The following is a 14,381-nucleotide window of genomic DNA, read 5'->3' on the forward strand; positions in this document are numbered from 1 at the left end:
AGAGATGACCCCATGAGCCTGGTCTCTGTGTGGACACCCTCCTGACAAGGCTGTTCTGGTTGTCTAAGGGTGAGCTAGAGGCAGGATCCCTATAAATCCAGATTTTGGGGAGAACAAGCTCCCAGTCTAGTCTGACACTGTCTCCATCTTTATTCAGTTTAGGATAGGCACAGTGGGGAGGGAGTCCTGGAGGTCCCACCAAGCCCATCCTCAGGCATTGCTGGAGAAGAGATAGTTTTCCCCCATCAATAAGTGGGGAGGGCGCAGATCCCATCCCTTCCATACCACGTGCATGGGTCATGGTGAGGAAAGCCATGGAGGTGGATTTAGCTCAGCACAATGGGGCAATCCCAAGATGCAAGAAAAGCCCCTTGGGTTTTCCTTTACACAGTGCAAGAAGAGGCTGTGAAAGGAGAGCGCTGGTGACTGGCACCATCTTTAGGCTTTCTGGGGCAGAAGCAGTGGAAGTGGTGGTGGGGGCTGATGTCCCAGGGCTGACTCCAGTGGGATGGAGTGGCACCAGGTACTGCTTTGCTAAGCATAAGGAGAGAACTAATGACTTGTGGAGGGTTGTGGGGACCGTGATGCCTCTCCCCCACCTGTGGGAAAAACCAGAGGGGACACTTATGTGAACCCACTTTGTTTTTATAAGGTTCAAAGTTGGAAACTTTCCTCCAAACTGTATTTCTTGTGGGGTAGGTGTGTGCCAGAGAGGTACATGTGGCAGATCAGAAAGTAGCAGGGTTAAAATGGGCTCTCTAGGGAGTTTCTGCATGCACGGGGAGGGGGGTGGGGGGTGGGGGGTGTGTGTGTGTTAGACTGAATATAGAAAGTAACAAAAGGAGGGGAAACATTTCTTGGCCTTTTTCTGGGGGTTTTGCAGCTTGTCCTGAAACAGAAAGGAAGAGAAATCCAAGGGCTTTATCCATCACCCTGATGCCAAGAATAAATGCCGATAGAGTGCAAAGTGCTGTACCCCTCGGGGGATCTAAGATGACATATTTCTTCCCTTGATTCCCAGCCAGGTCTCACCCTCCGTGCCCCCCTTGGGGGGAGGCACACCAAGGTCAGCCCAGGATTCAGAGTCCACTGTGGGTGCTGGGACTGCAGGCTGGCCTTGAGGAGGGGACAGGGGAGAGGACAGGTCAAAGTTTAGCAGCTTCTGTACCCCACAGTGCCTTTTCTCTTTGGCCTCCCGCACCTCCATCCTCCCCTCCAGCAGAAACATTTGGATCTTCTCCTGGAAAAGAAAGAAATAACAAGAAAATAAAAAAACCCCAGTGCCTGGTGTGGCTGAGAAGCAGGTACACACATTGCTGAGGAGTATTACACTCGCTCTCATGGTATTACCCCTGCATCGGCCAGGGGTAACTGGATCTGTGATAGAGTCTGATCCTCCCAAGCCTTTAATTGGATGCATGAAAGGTCCAAAATGCAGCTCACTCTCATGCTTCCCCCAGCTATGAGATATACCATGTTCTTGTCACACAAGGGCGCTTCCCAGTAAATTCAGTGTCCTTTCTACCTCTCTGCTACCACCCAGCTCCCAGGCCAGCAAGCCAAGGCAGGCCCTTTGTAAAGGAGCCCTCCCAGCCAAGTGGGGTGCTGGTGGCAGTGAAATATTCAATAGCTTTCCAGACACCCCCCCTTTTTCTGTTCTGCAAAGGAAAGGCTGTAGTTAGATGAGGGGCAAAAGGCAGTGACAGAACAATTAGGGAACAGTCGCTTAGTCGCTCCCTTCTGTGAGATTGGGCCGCAGGACAGGGCCGGAATGAACGCTCTGCAAGGCTTGTGCAAACTGGAGCGCGAAGATTGGTGTGCGGGGAGCACCCGCATGTGCCAGGCAGCAGCTGGGGCAGCGCTCCCGGCCTGGAAAGGCCGGTGTGGCTTTTCCAAGGCTCCTGCATCCCCCAGCCCTCCTTCCACACCGGTTTCCACCGCAAACAGCAGCAGCCCTCCTCTGCAGCGCCGGGGCTGGGACAATGCGCCCTGGATAAGTGGGCCTTCTGTCCCCAGCTGCACCGGGGCCAGGCTCTCCCCAACCTGCAAGCCTTTTGCTTTCCTTTTTTTTTTTTTTTTGCTCTTGCAAAATCAATTTACGGACAGCTCACTCATTTTTCCCCCTTGCAAACTTATTAGCTATTCAGCCCCGGCGAGCACTCGTAAGCATCCTTTGTCCCAGGGAGGGCTGGAGACCCCTTCATTAGCAGTGATTACTCTGAGCAGTTTGACAGCCTCCCAGCCCGCTTACAAGACTTTCCCATTCAGCCCTGCCCGGGGCTGCCCCGCTTCTCAAAAGAAACGGAAATATTCAAACATTTCTCCCCCCCTGCTCCTCCCCCCCCCCAGCTGAATAGAGGAAAAGCTGTTTCTCTTCTCCGCCCTCCCCATTCACTTCACTTTTGATACAATATTTTCCTTCTTTGTTAAACCGGAGAGAGAAGGGTCAAGGCAGACTTTTTAACGACCCTTTTCTGAGCGTTTTGTTTAATGTAAATACAAGCTCCCCCCTTCTCCCCCGATTATTATTATTATTATTATTATTATTATTATTATTAAAACAGGCGAAGTCTCGGGAGGGGACGGCTTGGGCTGAGCTTTAAGAAAAAAAAAGCTGAAAACGCCAGGGGAAGGGTATTCCCTTTCAATGTGGGAACGGAAAGGGCAAAAGATTAAAAAAAAAAAAAAAAAAAGGAGGGTGGGAAGTGTTTTTCCTCCATGGGTCTTACGGGTACGGCCAAACGCGGCCGGCGCAGCCCCGCGGCCCCGGCCCCTGCGGAGCTCCGGCGGTGGAGAAGCGGGGCTGGGAGATGCTCAGCTCTCCTGATCCTTCCACACCAAGCAAGAACGGGGAACGGGCGCTGCTCTTCCCAGGGTGGGTCCCTGCTCGGCTCCCCTGCCCGGCCGCTCTTTCGGAACGGGTTGATTTATGCCCTCGCTGCGGCTGGGGGGCATCCCCGGGAGGGTCCCTCCATAGCCCACTCGGGAAATGCAGCACCGTTTATACCACTTAAACCCTTTGTCAAAATATATAATATTCACGCCGCTGCCTATTGTCCAAATTTCATCTTTTTTTTAGTTAGAAAGAAATTCCACGTTTTCAGAGGCTGAGCGGGTACGTTCATATAATTCTCCACCTCTCTACATGTCTTATCGAAAGGTTTAATTCCCCACAATAAACGCTTGCTGCTCTGCCCGCAGAAGCCAATGAAGAAATTGCAATCCGCTTCACCGATTCCCAGGGAAGGAAAGAAAGACTGCGGTGTGTTTCAGACGATTCCGTTTTGAGGGTGAAAACCGCTTTTGCTCCCCTAAAAAACCTCATGGGTGGGAAGGGCTGCCCGCCAGCGAATCCACCAACCCCCAAAACCCAGGCAAAAGCCCACCTCGCTGCCTTGATTTGAGCAGCAAAGCCGGGGTCCTCTTGCACGGCTCTGCCGGGTACAAACCCGGTGGCTTTTAAGAGGCAACAAACCTGGCGCAGGGTTGGGGTGTAAGGTGGGCTCCGGCCCCTCCCACAGGTGGGTACCCCCCAAAGGGAGCTGGAAGCCCCCGCGCTGTCCCCGCTCCCAGCCCCTGCCATCCGCTGCTCCCGCACTAGCAAAATACAGCTTATTTGCTCGTTCCCGGCACCCTGAATTACAAATAGGTGCTTGTAAATGAACTTAAAAACCAGCTAATAAATTCCTGCTCCCTGCCCCGTCCCTGTGATGACCTGTAAGTAAAACCAACGCGCATACGTTGGGGATGAAATGCAGATTTCACCAGCGTTGCCAACGTCTTTCAGGCTTTAAATACAAACTTAGGCGGAAAGGGGAAGCCACTGCCGAGACGGGAATATGCTTCTCGATAAAAGGCAGCACGATTTAATTAATCTATCAGGGCGCTGAAATGGCCCCTGTGTCCCCCCCGGCCGCCTCCGTGCCTTTGCAGGGGAGCTGGAGCCGAGCAGGAGCCGGGGCATTTCTCGCAGCCGCCGAGGGCTAGCTCTGCCCGGCTTCCCCCTACACAAGGCTTCGTCTGCTAAATAAAACGAGCCGAGCAATCAGCTTACCGGGGAGGCATCTCTCTGAGGACAGGGAAGTAAACGCGATGAGACCGAGCGGACAAAAAAAGCACAGCTCAGGCGATTTAAAGATCAATGTCAAATTGTATAATATAAAATCCTTCTGCTAAGGGAAAAAGCTTAGCACGCTCCTTAGACCTGGCGTTTGGTCTCCTCCAGCAAAACCGCCGCAAAAAACAAAGCGAGGGAGGCGGATGGTGGGGACAGCCTCTGGTACATTGGAGGGACCAGGATTTGGGGTTATTTCACCCCCGATCCGGCCCTTCCCGGGCATGGAGAGCTGTTAATTCCCCATCTTCTCCTTGCATTTGCCAGGTGAGGGAGGAAGCTTGGCTTCCCCGGATGGGTTGTCCCCAACCATTTCTCTCTTTTTTCTTTTTTTTCCCTTTCTTTTTTTCCTTTTTTTTTCTTTTTTTTTTCTTTTCTTTTTCTTCCTTTTTTTCTCGTCCCTGCCCGAAAATTCGCCGCCGATAATCCCAAAAGCCTCAGCCCATTGGAGAGAAGCTGCGGTGATGCCTTCTCCTTCCCTTCCCCGGGCACCCGCATCCTCCGCCAGCCCCGGCCCCGCTCCCCCCCGGCTTCCTCCAGCTCCCTGCCTTGTAAAGACATCACCCCCAGTCCCGGGGACCCGGCTATTTCGGTTCTTGCCGAGCTGATGCTGAAATACCCGTGGCCTCGGAGATCTGCTCAACGTAAACTGGCGGGCTTGAAACCGACACCGTCATTTCAAAGCAGATGAGAGGGTCGTTCACCAAATATTTTATTATGGTTTTAGGCTGCTTCATACAGTTTCGTCCTGCACATGCTCTACAAGTCACCTGTGCACATAGAGAACAAGCCAAAAATAATAATAATTAATAATAATAATAATAGAAAAAATCTACCATAGCAATCCCTTAAATAAGTAAATAAACATTATATATATATATATAAAAAAATCCTTTAAAGTAAAGCAAAACCAAACCAAAAGAACAGCGTCTTTTCAACATGAAACACCCCCGCGGGATAAGAGCAGGCGCTCAGAAATTTTGCAGCTTGGCATTCGGTTTGTTTTGTTGGTTTTTTGTTCAAATGTTTTGTGGGCTTTCTTTATTATTTTTTTTTTTTAGGCATCAATTCTGCAAATCCTTCGAAATAAAGGCGACAACGATTTTTATCACGTTTTTTAATGCAGTCTGCTGCGGGGCTGGGAGGGAGGTGCGGGAGGGCGACATGTGGCTGGGGAGCGCCCCGTACCCCGGGTTTGGCGACCGCGGCCGGGCGATTACAAGCCCTCGCTGCTCCGGCCGCGCCGGCAGGCAGGCAGGCACCGGTTAGCTGGACCTCCCGCTCCCCCCGGTTTGTCATGGCGGTGGTGTCAGATGTCACATTCACTGTCGCTGGATGTGATGGAGATGGCGGAGGTGGCCGCTTTGCTGGAGAGGCTGGCTGCGGGGCTGGAGGCGGCCCCCACCGCCTCCCCGCCGCTCTCCTCCTCCGCTTGCAGCGAGCGCACCGAGCCCTGCGTTAGGACCTGCTGCTGTAGCCTGCAAGGAACCGGCACACACAGCATCACCGCCCGGCCCTCTGCGCCCCGGGGACCCTCCGACAGCCCCCCCGCTTCCCGCCAGGAGCTTCCCCGACCGGCACCCCCACGCCGCTGCTCCCACCTCCAGCTCCCACCAGTTAGCCCAGTCTGGCGGCTCTGCCTGAGAAACTGGGTGCCCACCCCAGGGTCAGCCCGGCTCCTCGGCCGGCACACCCGGGGGGCGGCTGTCCCCCTCCTCCGCAGCCTGTCCCCAAACCGGGCCTCATCCGAGGGGTCGGTAATTCCCTTGCAGCATCTCCCGGGCGGCGGTTCCCCTCCAGCAGGCCTTACATCTTCCCGCTCGGACGATGAAAAGGGGCTGCGGGTGACAGCACCCATTTCCCCGACGTGCGGCCGCTCGACTGCGCGCAGTGGCCGGCGGGGTGACAAGTGGAACCCCCCCACCCCTGCCCCGGGTTCAGGGACAGGAGATAACGGGGGGACTCTGCTCCCTTCCCTGCTTCCCGGGGCGCCTGCTTGTGCCGCTACTGTCGGGGTAACACCGCGCATTTGGAGCCGCGATTTTGTTCTTTAAGATTGAAAAAAAAAAAAAAGAGGGGAAAGAAGAAGAGAAATATGAAAAATATCCCAAGAAACGTTCCCGCCTGGCTGTGACGGAGGTTTAGGGCAGGGCGGCTCTCTGCAAACGAGCAGGGCCCGCAGAGGGGCATTGACAGCTCTGCTCCAGATGGACATATATGAAAAAGGTATCTATATGTCCGGGCAAAACTTTGAAGGGGGGGGTTTGTCTCCGCTTAGCCGTCGAATACGGCCCTTTCTGCGCCCAGGTCCTGCGGGGGTCACGGCAACTTCGCCAGCCGCAGTGCCCAGGGGGTCTCTCTCCCGCTCCCGCTCCCTGAAAAGCGGCTAAGGGGGACCCCGGGCGTGGAGCTTCCCCTGTAATAAATAAATAAATAAATAAATAAAACCTCATAGGGTTTTCCCCGCTGCTCCTACTTTATCTCGCTGCATTTCCCGGGGAGAAACTTCCCGGGCTCATTTCCCCGTCCTCCAAGGCGGGGCTCACCGCATCGCCGGGGTCGCGCTGCCTCCACCGGCTGCCTCGCACCGGCCCCCGCAGCCCCCCGGCCTCGGCGGGCGGGAACGAAGCCTCTCTAAGGGAAGGCCCTGCCCCGACGGGACGGGCAGCACCTTACCTGTTCTTAGCGGCTGCTGCCCTGTCCCTTTGCCTGCGGTTTTTGAACCAGTTGCCCACTTGCGTGGGGGTAAGTCCCGTGGCCTGAGCCAGTTCCCGCTTTTTGCTGGGGTTGGGGTAAGGGTCCTGCAGGTACCACTCCCGCAGCAAATGCCTCGTCCGCTCCTTGAAGCAATGTGTCTTCTGCTCGCCGTCCCAGATGGTGCGGGGCAGCGGGAACTTCTTCCTCACCCGGTACTTGTCCACCGGCCCCAACGGTCGGCCCCGCAGCTTCTCTGCCTCCTGGTAATGCGCTTCCAGCCAGAGGGCTTGCAGTTTGGCGTGGGACTCCTTGGTGAACTTATGGTTCTCCAGGATGTGGTAGAGCTCCCGGTAGTTCCCCGTGTGGAAGGCCACGATGGCCCGGGCTCTCAGCACCGACTCATTCTTGTTGAGGGCCTCGCAGGCCGCGGGGGCCACGGGCAGGGACCAGAGGAAGCGCCCCAGGCGCTCGATGTCCCCGCTCTCCTCCAGGGTCTCGCATACCCCGGCCACCTGCTGCGGGCTGAAATTGAGGATGGGCAGCTGGAACATGGAGGCGGCGCCGGGCTCCGCTCCGCGCTCCGCGTACCCCCGGCGATGCCCGCCGCCGCCGCGCACACCCCCGCGGCGGGGAAGCGGGCAGCGGGCCCGGCGGCCGCCCCTCGCTCCGCTTCTGCTTCCTCCGGTGCCGGCGGAGCTTGCTGCGGGAGGGACGGTGGAGGGCGGAGAGGCGATGGGGAGCGCTCGGCGGCTCCGGCGACTGGGGGCGGTGGGCAGGGGCGAGGCGGAGGAGGATGGAGCAGGGGGGAGGGCGGGCGTGGGGGGGGAGGGAAGAGAAAAAAAAAAAAAAGAAAAGAAAAAAAAAGGAAAAAAGAAAAGGCACAAGCCCAGCTCCGCGCCGCCGCCGCGCTGCTGCGGGAGCGGCTGATTTGCTGCCGGGCTCGGCAGATTGGCTCCCAGGTTTCCATGGCGGGGCTGCCACTCACTGTCAGCCGCTGCCAATCACGGCGGAAGGCCCCGCGCCGCCGGCCGGCAGCACCTCCCCGCCCCGGCTCCCCGCCCCGCTCCCCGGGGCGCCCCGTCCCGTCCCGCTCCCCGGGGGCCGCGACCCCGCCGCCCTGCCCGTCCGCTCCGGGCAGGGGCAGAGCAGCTCACCCACCCAGGCTACAAGGAGGAGAAGGCAGGCACCCGGTACCCGCTGCGGTTTGCTACCGAAAAGTTGGAGGAAGCGGCCCCCGCGATGGGATGGCCGGGACACCCCTAAACCCTCCCCGGTAAAGCCGTGGGGTCCGACCTGGTGCTGCACGCACAGAGTTCGGCACACTCGGGGTCGGAGAGGGAGATAAGGCAGGGCTGAGAAATCAGATAAAAAACCGGCTGCATAACAGTGACAGTGGTGCCGGGAGTGTCAGTGACAATGGATGCAGCGAGGGGAATGCAAGAAGAGCCGAGATTTAGGGAAAAACTCTCCCCTTTCCTCCTATAGGTGACTTCCCATCTCTGTTAAGACGACGAATTATCTGCAAAGAGCCCAGCGCTCTTCTCCGTTCAACTAAAGCTTTATATATATATATATATTTATCATTAAACCGTATTGTTTTCGGCTGAATGGCCCTGAATAGACGCCGAGAATAGTCGCGGGGAGTGAGAAGTCATTTGTAGGTCAGGACTTAAAGCAGATTTCAGGAATCTTTTGAAATATTGATCACCTAGTAATAATCATTCCCCGCGGGTTTTCCCCCTCCACGCCCCGAACGAGAGACCGCGGGGCTGGGGGCGAGGTGAGCGCCCGGCCGCCCCTTCGCAGGAGCGGGGCAACCTCCGGCCGTCTCGGGGCTGGGATAAATTACTTTCGGAGCTATGAGGATACGATTTGTTTTCTGGACAGAAGGGGAGGGCGGATGAAGAAGCCACTCTTTATTCTACATGTAGCTGCTCAGTGGCAATTTCTTCCCGGGAACATTAGGGACCACGCTCGGAAAGGCAGCATATATTTTGAATTCAGCTCAATATGTTCTCTCCTCTGATCTTTGCAATGAGTTTTTTTTTTTTCTAGAACGCTTGTCAAAGAAATGCCTTCTTAATTTGATATCTTGTTGTTGTCTCTTTCCCCCTTCTCTTTTCTTCTTTGTTTTTTTTCCTTGTTGTGTTTTTGTTTTCTTGTCTTCCCTTTCTTAAGAAAGCTCCCTTGCTAGGTGCCCACAGACCGAAATTAAACAGATTTACATTTTCTCCCATCATTTCTCCGCAGAAATGGAGCTGGACTGGGGCTCGCCGTCTTTTCTTTAGTATCAAGTACAATTTGTCTTTTGCTTGTGAAGATTTGGTAAATCAGAAGGCAGATAGATAGCGCAGATGGTCGGAGGTGTCGGGTCAGATTATGGTACGCCTCAGTACAGTGCTAAGCTCATTCTGACGGAAAACCCTGATATTATTTTCACAGATCTACACAGTTCACTTGAAAAAAACCCTTCGAGCCATTTACATCATTTATGTGAAGCTCACAGCTAGCGGGATGGAAAAGCTTTCAATACTGCTCATTTTCATAAAACCCGACAGAGCTGGGAAGACATAAAAGCACAGACAAAACTCACGAGTTCAGAGACACTCCACAGAAACTTAAAAAATAAAAGGGCAGACTCTTCGGCTTCACTTTACAGACCCAGGTTTGATTTGCCAATCTGCTTAGGGGAAAAAAGGGGAGAAGAAAAAAATCAGAGAAGAGGAAAATATCATCTATAAATATTACTGAGGGAGAGTGCCGTTCCACCCCACCCCTGTCCTCTCCGCCAAGGAAAAATAGTAATTTGAGCAGCTCAATGAAAGATCCCAAATAACCACTTCGGACAGGGATTAAAAAAAAAACAACCCAAACCTCTTCGGTATGAGCATCGGGCTTCCCTAGCGAGCGGGTGAGAAGGCGGCGACCTCCGCGGGCGGGGGAGCTGTTGCCCTGCCGCCCCGCAGCCTGCCCCGCAGGACCCCCTGTTCGGGGGGCGGCCAGCAGCCCCCGAAACATCCCGGGACAGGGGGTGATGGAGAAAAACCTCTGCTTTGATAGAGGTGGAAGGGTGGAAAACCTATGTGAAAGGGTAGCTAATTTAGACCGGCCAGACGATGCTGACGATGATTACTAATATTACTGTAGGTCGCTCTTTTTCTTTTTTAATTTTTTTTTTTAAAAGCATACACATGATCTGGCGAGGGAGTTACTGGGCTGCAGCCTAATGACCATGAACAGAGCGAGACAGGCTCCATAATGAAAACCAGGACTGTACGCTAAAGAAATGAATCCTCATTAAGAGCAGCGAGAGCAGCTCGCAGGGGCGAGGGGCTGTCCCCCAGGTCCCCAGCCTTTGTTCCCCAGAAACCGGCCCGGATGGAGAGATGCTGGCAGCCCTGCTGGGAAGGGACAGGAAGAGAAAGAACAGGCAACACCGAAATGGACTCAGGAACCCTGTATTAACCATTTAAAGGGTGACCCGAGGGGGAAAATCAGCCCAGCCCCAGCAGCTCTGCGCCCTCTCCAGCTGTGAACGCTGGGGTCTGTGTTTGGGAAGTGTCACAGTCCAGGGGGAACCGGCTTGTCCCTGGCTGGAGACGGACCTGGGGGCTTCTTGCTCTGTGCCACCAGCACCGCGCGAGAAAAATCAGCTCCAAGGGGCCCCCTCGGGCCCCCTCCGGCCCCCTCCCACCCCCTCGGGCGTTTTTTCCGTGGCCAGGACCCCGGCAGGTTTCCCCCCGCCCCCTCGCTCCGGATGAGCTTTACCGCCGGGCCAGGCCGGGCTTTGCCGGGCTTTGCCTCCGCAGCGCAACCGGGGCCGCCAGGAACGACCCCCACCCCCGTGGGACCCGGTGCCGCGTCCAGGAGAGGCTCCCTGGGGAAGAGCAGGGTCCTGCGGTGCCCTGGCTCCTGGCTCGGCCCCCGTCTCTCATTAGAGCTGCCTGCGAGCCCGGGTGTGCACTCGGGCATGTCCGCTTCGTTTCTGCTTTTTCCTCCTTTTTCTTCTTTTCTTCCCCGGGTAATAGGGACACTACTCGTGACATTAATAGCCGGCAATGATAGTCACCTTAATTTAGGTCACGGCCCTGACCCTTGCTAACAGGTAGCATGAGGAGTTATCCCTGCAGAGATGAACCTGCTGGAGAACGAGGAATAAAACTACACATTAAAAAAGGTTTTTTAAAAATACTGCCAGCAATCCATATCGGCCCGGTGGCCTGAGTCGACACGGTGTGCATCCCCCCCCTCCCCAGGCCTTAAAGGAAAAATATGCTAAGGAACATACCTATACATCCTCATATACTTCGCATCTATGCTGGGTCCCAGAATCGGAGTCCCTGGGGATTATTTATCTAGACGAAGTTTCCAAATGCAGCAGAAGTGCGAATACATTTTTTAAACCTTTGATTGGCTTTAAGTATTGTATTAAAAAAATACCCCCGGGAACGAGAAGCCCCACTTTAAGGGTCTCGGTAGGATTGCCGGAGATGTGGGAGTTCATTAAGTGATGCTAACTGAGTCTGCAGCGTTGGCCGAGAGAACCGGAGTGCAGGCAGTCCCTCGGGCAGGTACCTGGGCAATCAGCCGGGATTTTTTAACCTTGCATCGGTATCGGCAGGACCCGGCCTGGTGCCTGGGAGCGCTCCGAGTCGGGCAGGGCTGGAGCGGGCACCGGGGAGCGGCGCGGCTCCCTGCCCTCACCCCGGCCGGCTTTTTTCCCGCTGCCCCGGAGGAGGTAGAAGGGATGCTCAGCCGTAGCAGAGTGTCGCTTATAGAAAAGGTTACTGAAAATGTCAGCCCCTCCGGAGACCGGGTCCGGGTTTTTCGGGAGCGTTTCCCACCGACCCACCCGGGAGCTTTGGTGGAGGGAGGACCTCAAGCTCAGGATGATGCCGTGGGCGATGCTTCGTAGGGAAAAGACCCGTGTTTCGATGAGTTTCATGTGCTTGCCTTTTTATTTCTAAGAGTGTCATAATTGTTGAAATAGCAGCTATCGATCGCTCAATTTCTTCCTCAAAAGAGTTATCTTTAAAGCTGTAGTCTGCTTAATATTAGGGAGAGTGTGCAGGTCGGATCCTCACTTAAATTTTTGATAACCGTCGAAAGCACTGAAGAGTCCCTAAAATGCTGTCAGATCGACAGAGAAGTTCACCCACTTTCCACTCTCAGACCATGTATTCATTGTATTCTTTGTCCTTCGGCATATTATTTAGGTTACCTGTAATACACAGTGTCAGATCATGGCTGGTATATTTGATGTTAGAATAAAGAAGCATTGAAAACTCAAAAAAACTGAATTATTTTGAGACTGGTAAGGAAAGATCTTCCTTGTACAGGATCCTGGTCAAGGCCAGGGCTGCAGGCAGAAAAGATCTACCACCTAAATTTTATCTTCAGTTTTCTTTAGGGTGTAGCTATGGGCCTGCTTTTAAAGTCCCTGATCCATCGGGATTTGTTTAGCTGCTGCCTTTACCTGCAGGTAAATACACACAGCACCAAATCTCCTTTTTAGCTGAAGTGTGTTCACATAAAATCTTCACTCTGCTTAAAATCTCTGGTTTCCATCAGGGTTTTCTCTGAAAATTCCAACAAAAACAACCAAACAAACCCTCAAAGTATTCAAATAAATCTGGCAGATTTTTGCCGTTCAGGTGTTTTTTTTCCCCCAGAGTATTTTTTAACTTTTTTTTATCTTTCTTTTTTCCAATGGGAAGTGGTCCTCTGGGAAAAGAATGCATTCTTGCAGGTCCCTTCCCATGGGAGGCTGGGAACTGAGACCAAGAGTCGTATGGAAAACGATTTCATGTCTATGGAAAAAGTCCTTCAAATATTATATCTTCTCCCAGGATGGGGAAGAAGGCTGTCACGAGAACACTTACTTAGCAAAAAGCAGGAATGAGGACAACTCGCGTGTTTGGGAGAGGGTGAAGAACCAGGATTAGAGACGCTGAGCTGGTGTAGTGTCTAAATGTTTCTGGGGCTGAATGTATGGGGCTGAGTCCGGGAGAAATACTGTCATGGCTGGTCTGGGCACTGGGCTGAGTTGGACTCCAGTCCTTGCCAGAGGCTGCTTGGTGCAGATGAAGGCTGCTCAGGAATTGGGGTCCCTATTTCTTGTAAGGGAGCTCCTCCGCAGCTTTGGGTGCCCTGAGGGAGTCAGCAGCATCACGCCCAGGCCAGCCCAGCTCCTGGTCCAGCTCCCTGGCATCACCCCAGCCTTGGAAACAGGATTGGGGCCACTGCTGAAGGCATGCATCTGCCTGGACTCCAGCACTCACCGTGCTGCTGCAAGGAGCAAGTTACATAAGGACAGGAATCGTCCATCCCTTACCTCAAGAAACTGCCATGCTTTTTTTTTTGTGTGTGTGTGTAAGATAACAGCTTAGGAGGTCCCTGAACCTTGCCGAGTTTTAAGGGCCAGCACTTCAGCCTCTCTGCCTTACCTGCTCTTCACCTTTCTGAGCTATTCAGGTTGAGAAGAAAGGCACTTTTTGGGACACCTTTATCCTGTTCCTGTCGCCGTCATCACTCCCCGCCCCGCCCCCCGTGTCTCCCAAACACTGCAGAGACCCCGTTTCCCAGATCTCCCCAAACTGGTTCATAGGTGCTGCTGGGTGCCCTTTCCTCTCTGGGGAGAAAGTCCCGGGTTTCTTTGCCTCCATCAGCTGGAGGAGGAGGGAATGCCACCAAAACCCGAGGAGAGGGGCACGGAGAAAGCAGAGCCCACCGAGAAGCAGCGTCGGGGCTCTCTGCTAACTGAGCCACGGCCCCGGGGGTCTGCCAGCGTGGAGGCAGCGGGTTTGGGAGCCCTTTCGGAGCCCTGAAGGGACCATATCTCTTTTCAGAGAAATGCAACCCATTCATCACTGATTAGAGATGATACTATGAAAGAGTCCTTCCTGCTTGCCGGCTGGTAATGAAAGTAGTTGTTTATGACTTTGGGTTGGGTTTTTTTGTTGTTGTTTTGTTTTTAGAGGGATGTTATTGGGAAGCAAGGCAAAACAAACAAGGTGGAACCAGCGGGACAGAAAGCCCTCCTTTCTGCAGCTGCAGAAACCGTGGTGTGGGGTTTTGTTTGTTTGTCTTTTTTTTTTTTTTCTTGTGGGTGCAGAGCAATAACCACAAGTCGGGAGTCCTTGTGAAAAATAGGTGGGCTAACGGAGCTCTCGAGCCCTGAAAAGCCCAAGTGGGGACCAGCTCTTGGCAGTCCTTAGTGGGAATTAACGGGGAAGTCCCCGCTGTTTTATCCAAAGCCTGTTGAAATGACTGACAACCTTCCGGGTGAGCTCAGGTCCCTGAATCTGTAGGAACCCCAGCCTCCCTAGACACCGCTCCTTAAATTACCGGGACACCAGGAGGTGTTAATGAGCATCATTGAAGTTATCTGCTACTCTTCTGTTATATTCCTATAGAAGTTTGGGGGATCTTTAAGAGAATTGCTTAAGGCAGGACAAAGTTTTGAAGCTATTTCTCCTTGGGTTTTATTTAATGGTTGGGAAGAGGGGTTGCAAAGCAGCAGTTGCGGAGAGCCTAGGGATATTTAGGAATGAAAGTGTCTCTGGGGAGC

The 14,381-nt window shown here is 53.9% G+C and overlaps 1 protein-coding gene across 1 annotated transcript; it reads right to left on the reverse strand.

Moving 5' to 3' along the window:
• Positions 1–5,423: 5,423 nt before the first annotated feature.
• SIX6 (SIX homeobox 6) lies at positions 5,424–7,362 on the reverse strand. The gene is made up of 2 exons (XM_054827477.1): positions 6,791–7,362; positions 5,424–5,592 (listed from the first exon to the last, which is right to left on the reverse strand). The coding sequence occupies exons 1-2, from the start codon at positions 7,360–7,362 to the stop codon at positions 5,424–5,426; spliced, it is 741 nt and encodes a 246-aa protein (XP_054683452.1).
• Between the last annotated feature and the right edge of the window lie 7,019 nt (positions 7,363–14,381).

The sequence above is a fragment of the Grus americana genome, chromosome 5 (assembly GCF_028858705.1).
Source record: "Grus americana isolate bGruAme1 chromosome 5, bGruAme1.mat, whole genome shotgun sequence".
NCBI lineage: Eukaryota > Metazoa > Chordata > Aves > Gruiformes > Gruidae > Grus > Grus americana.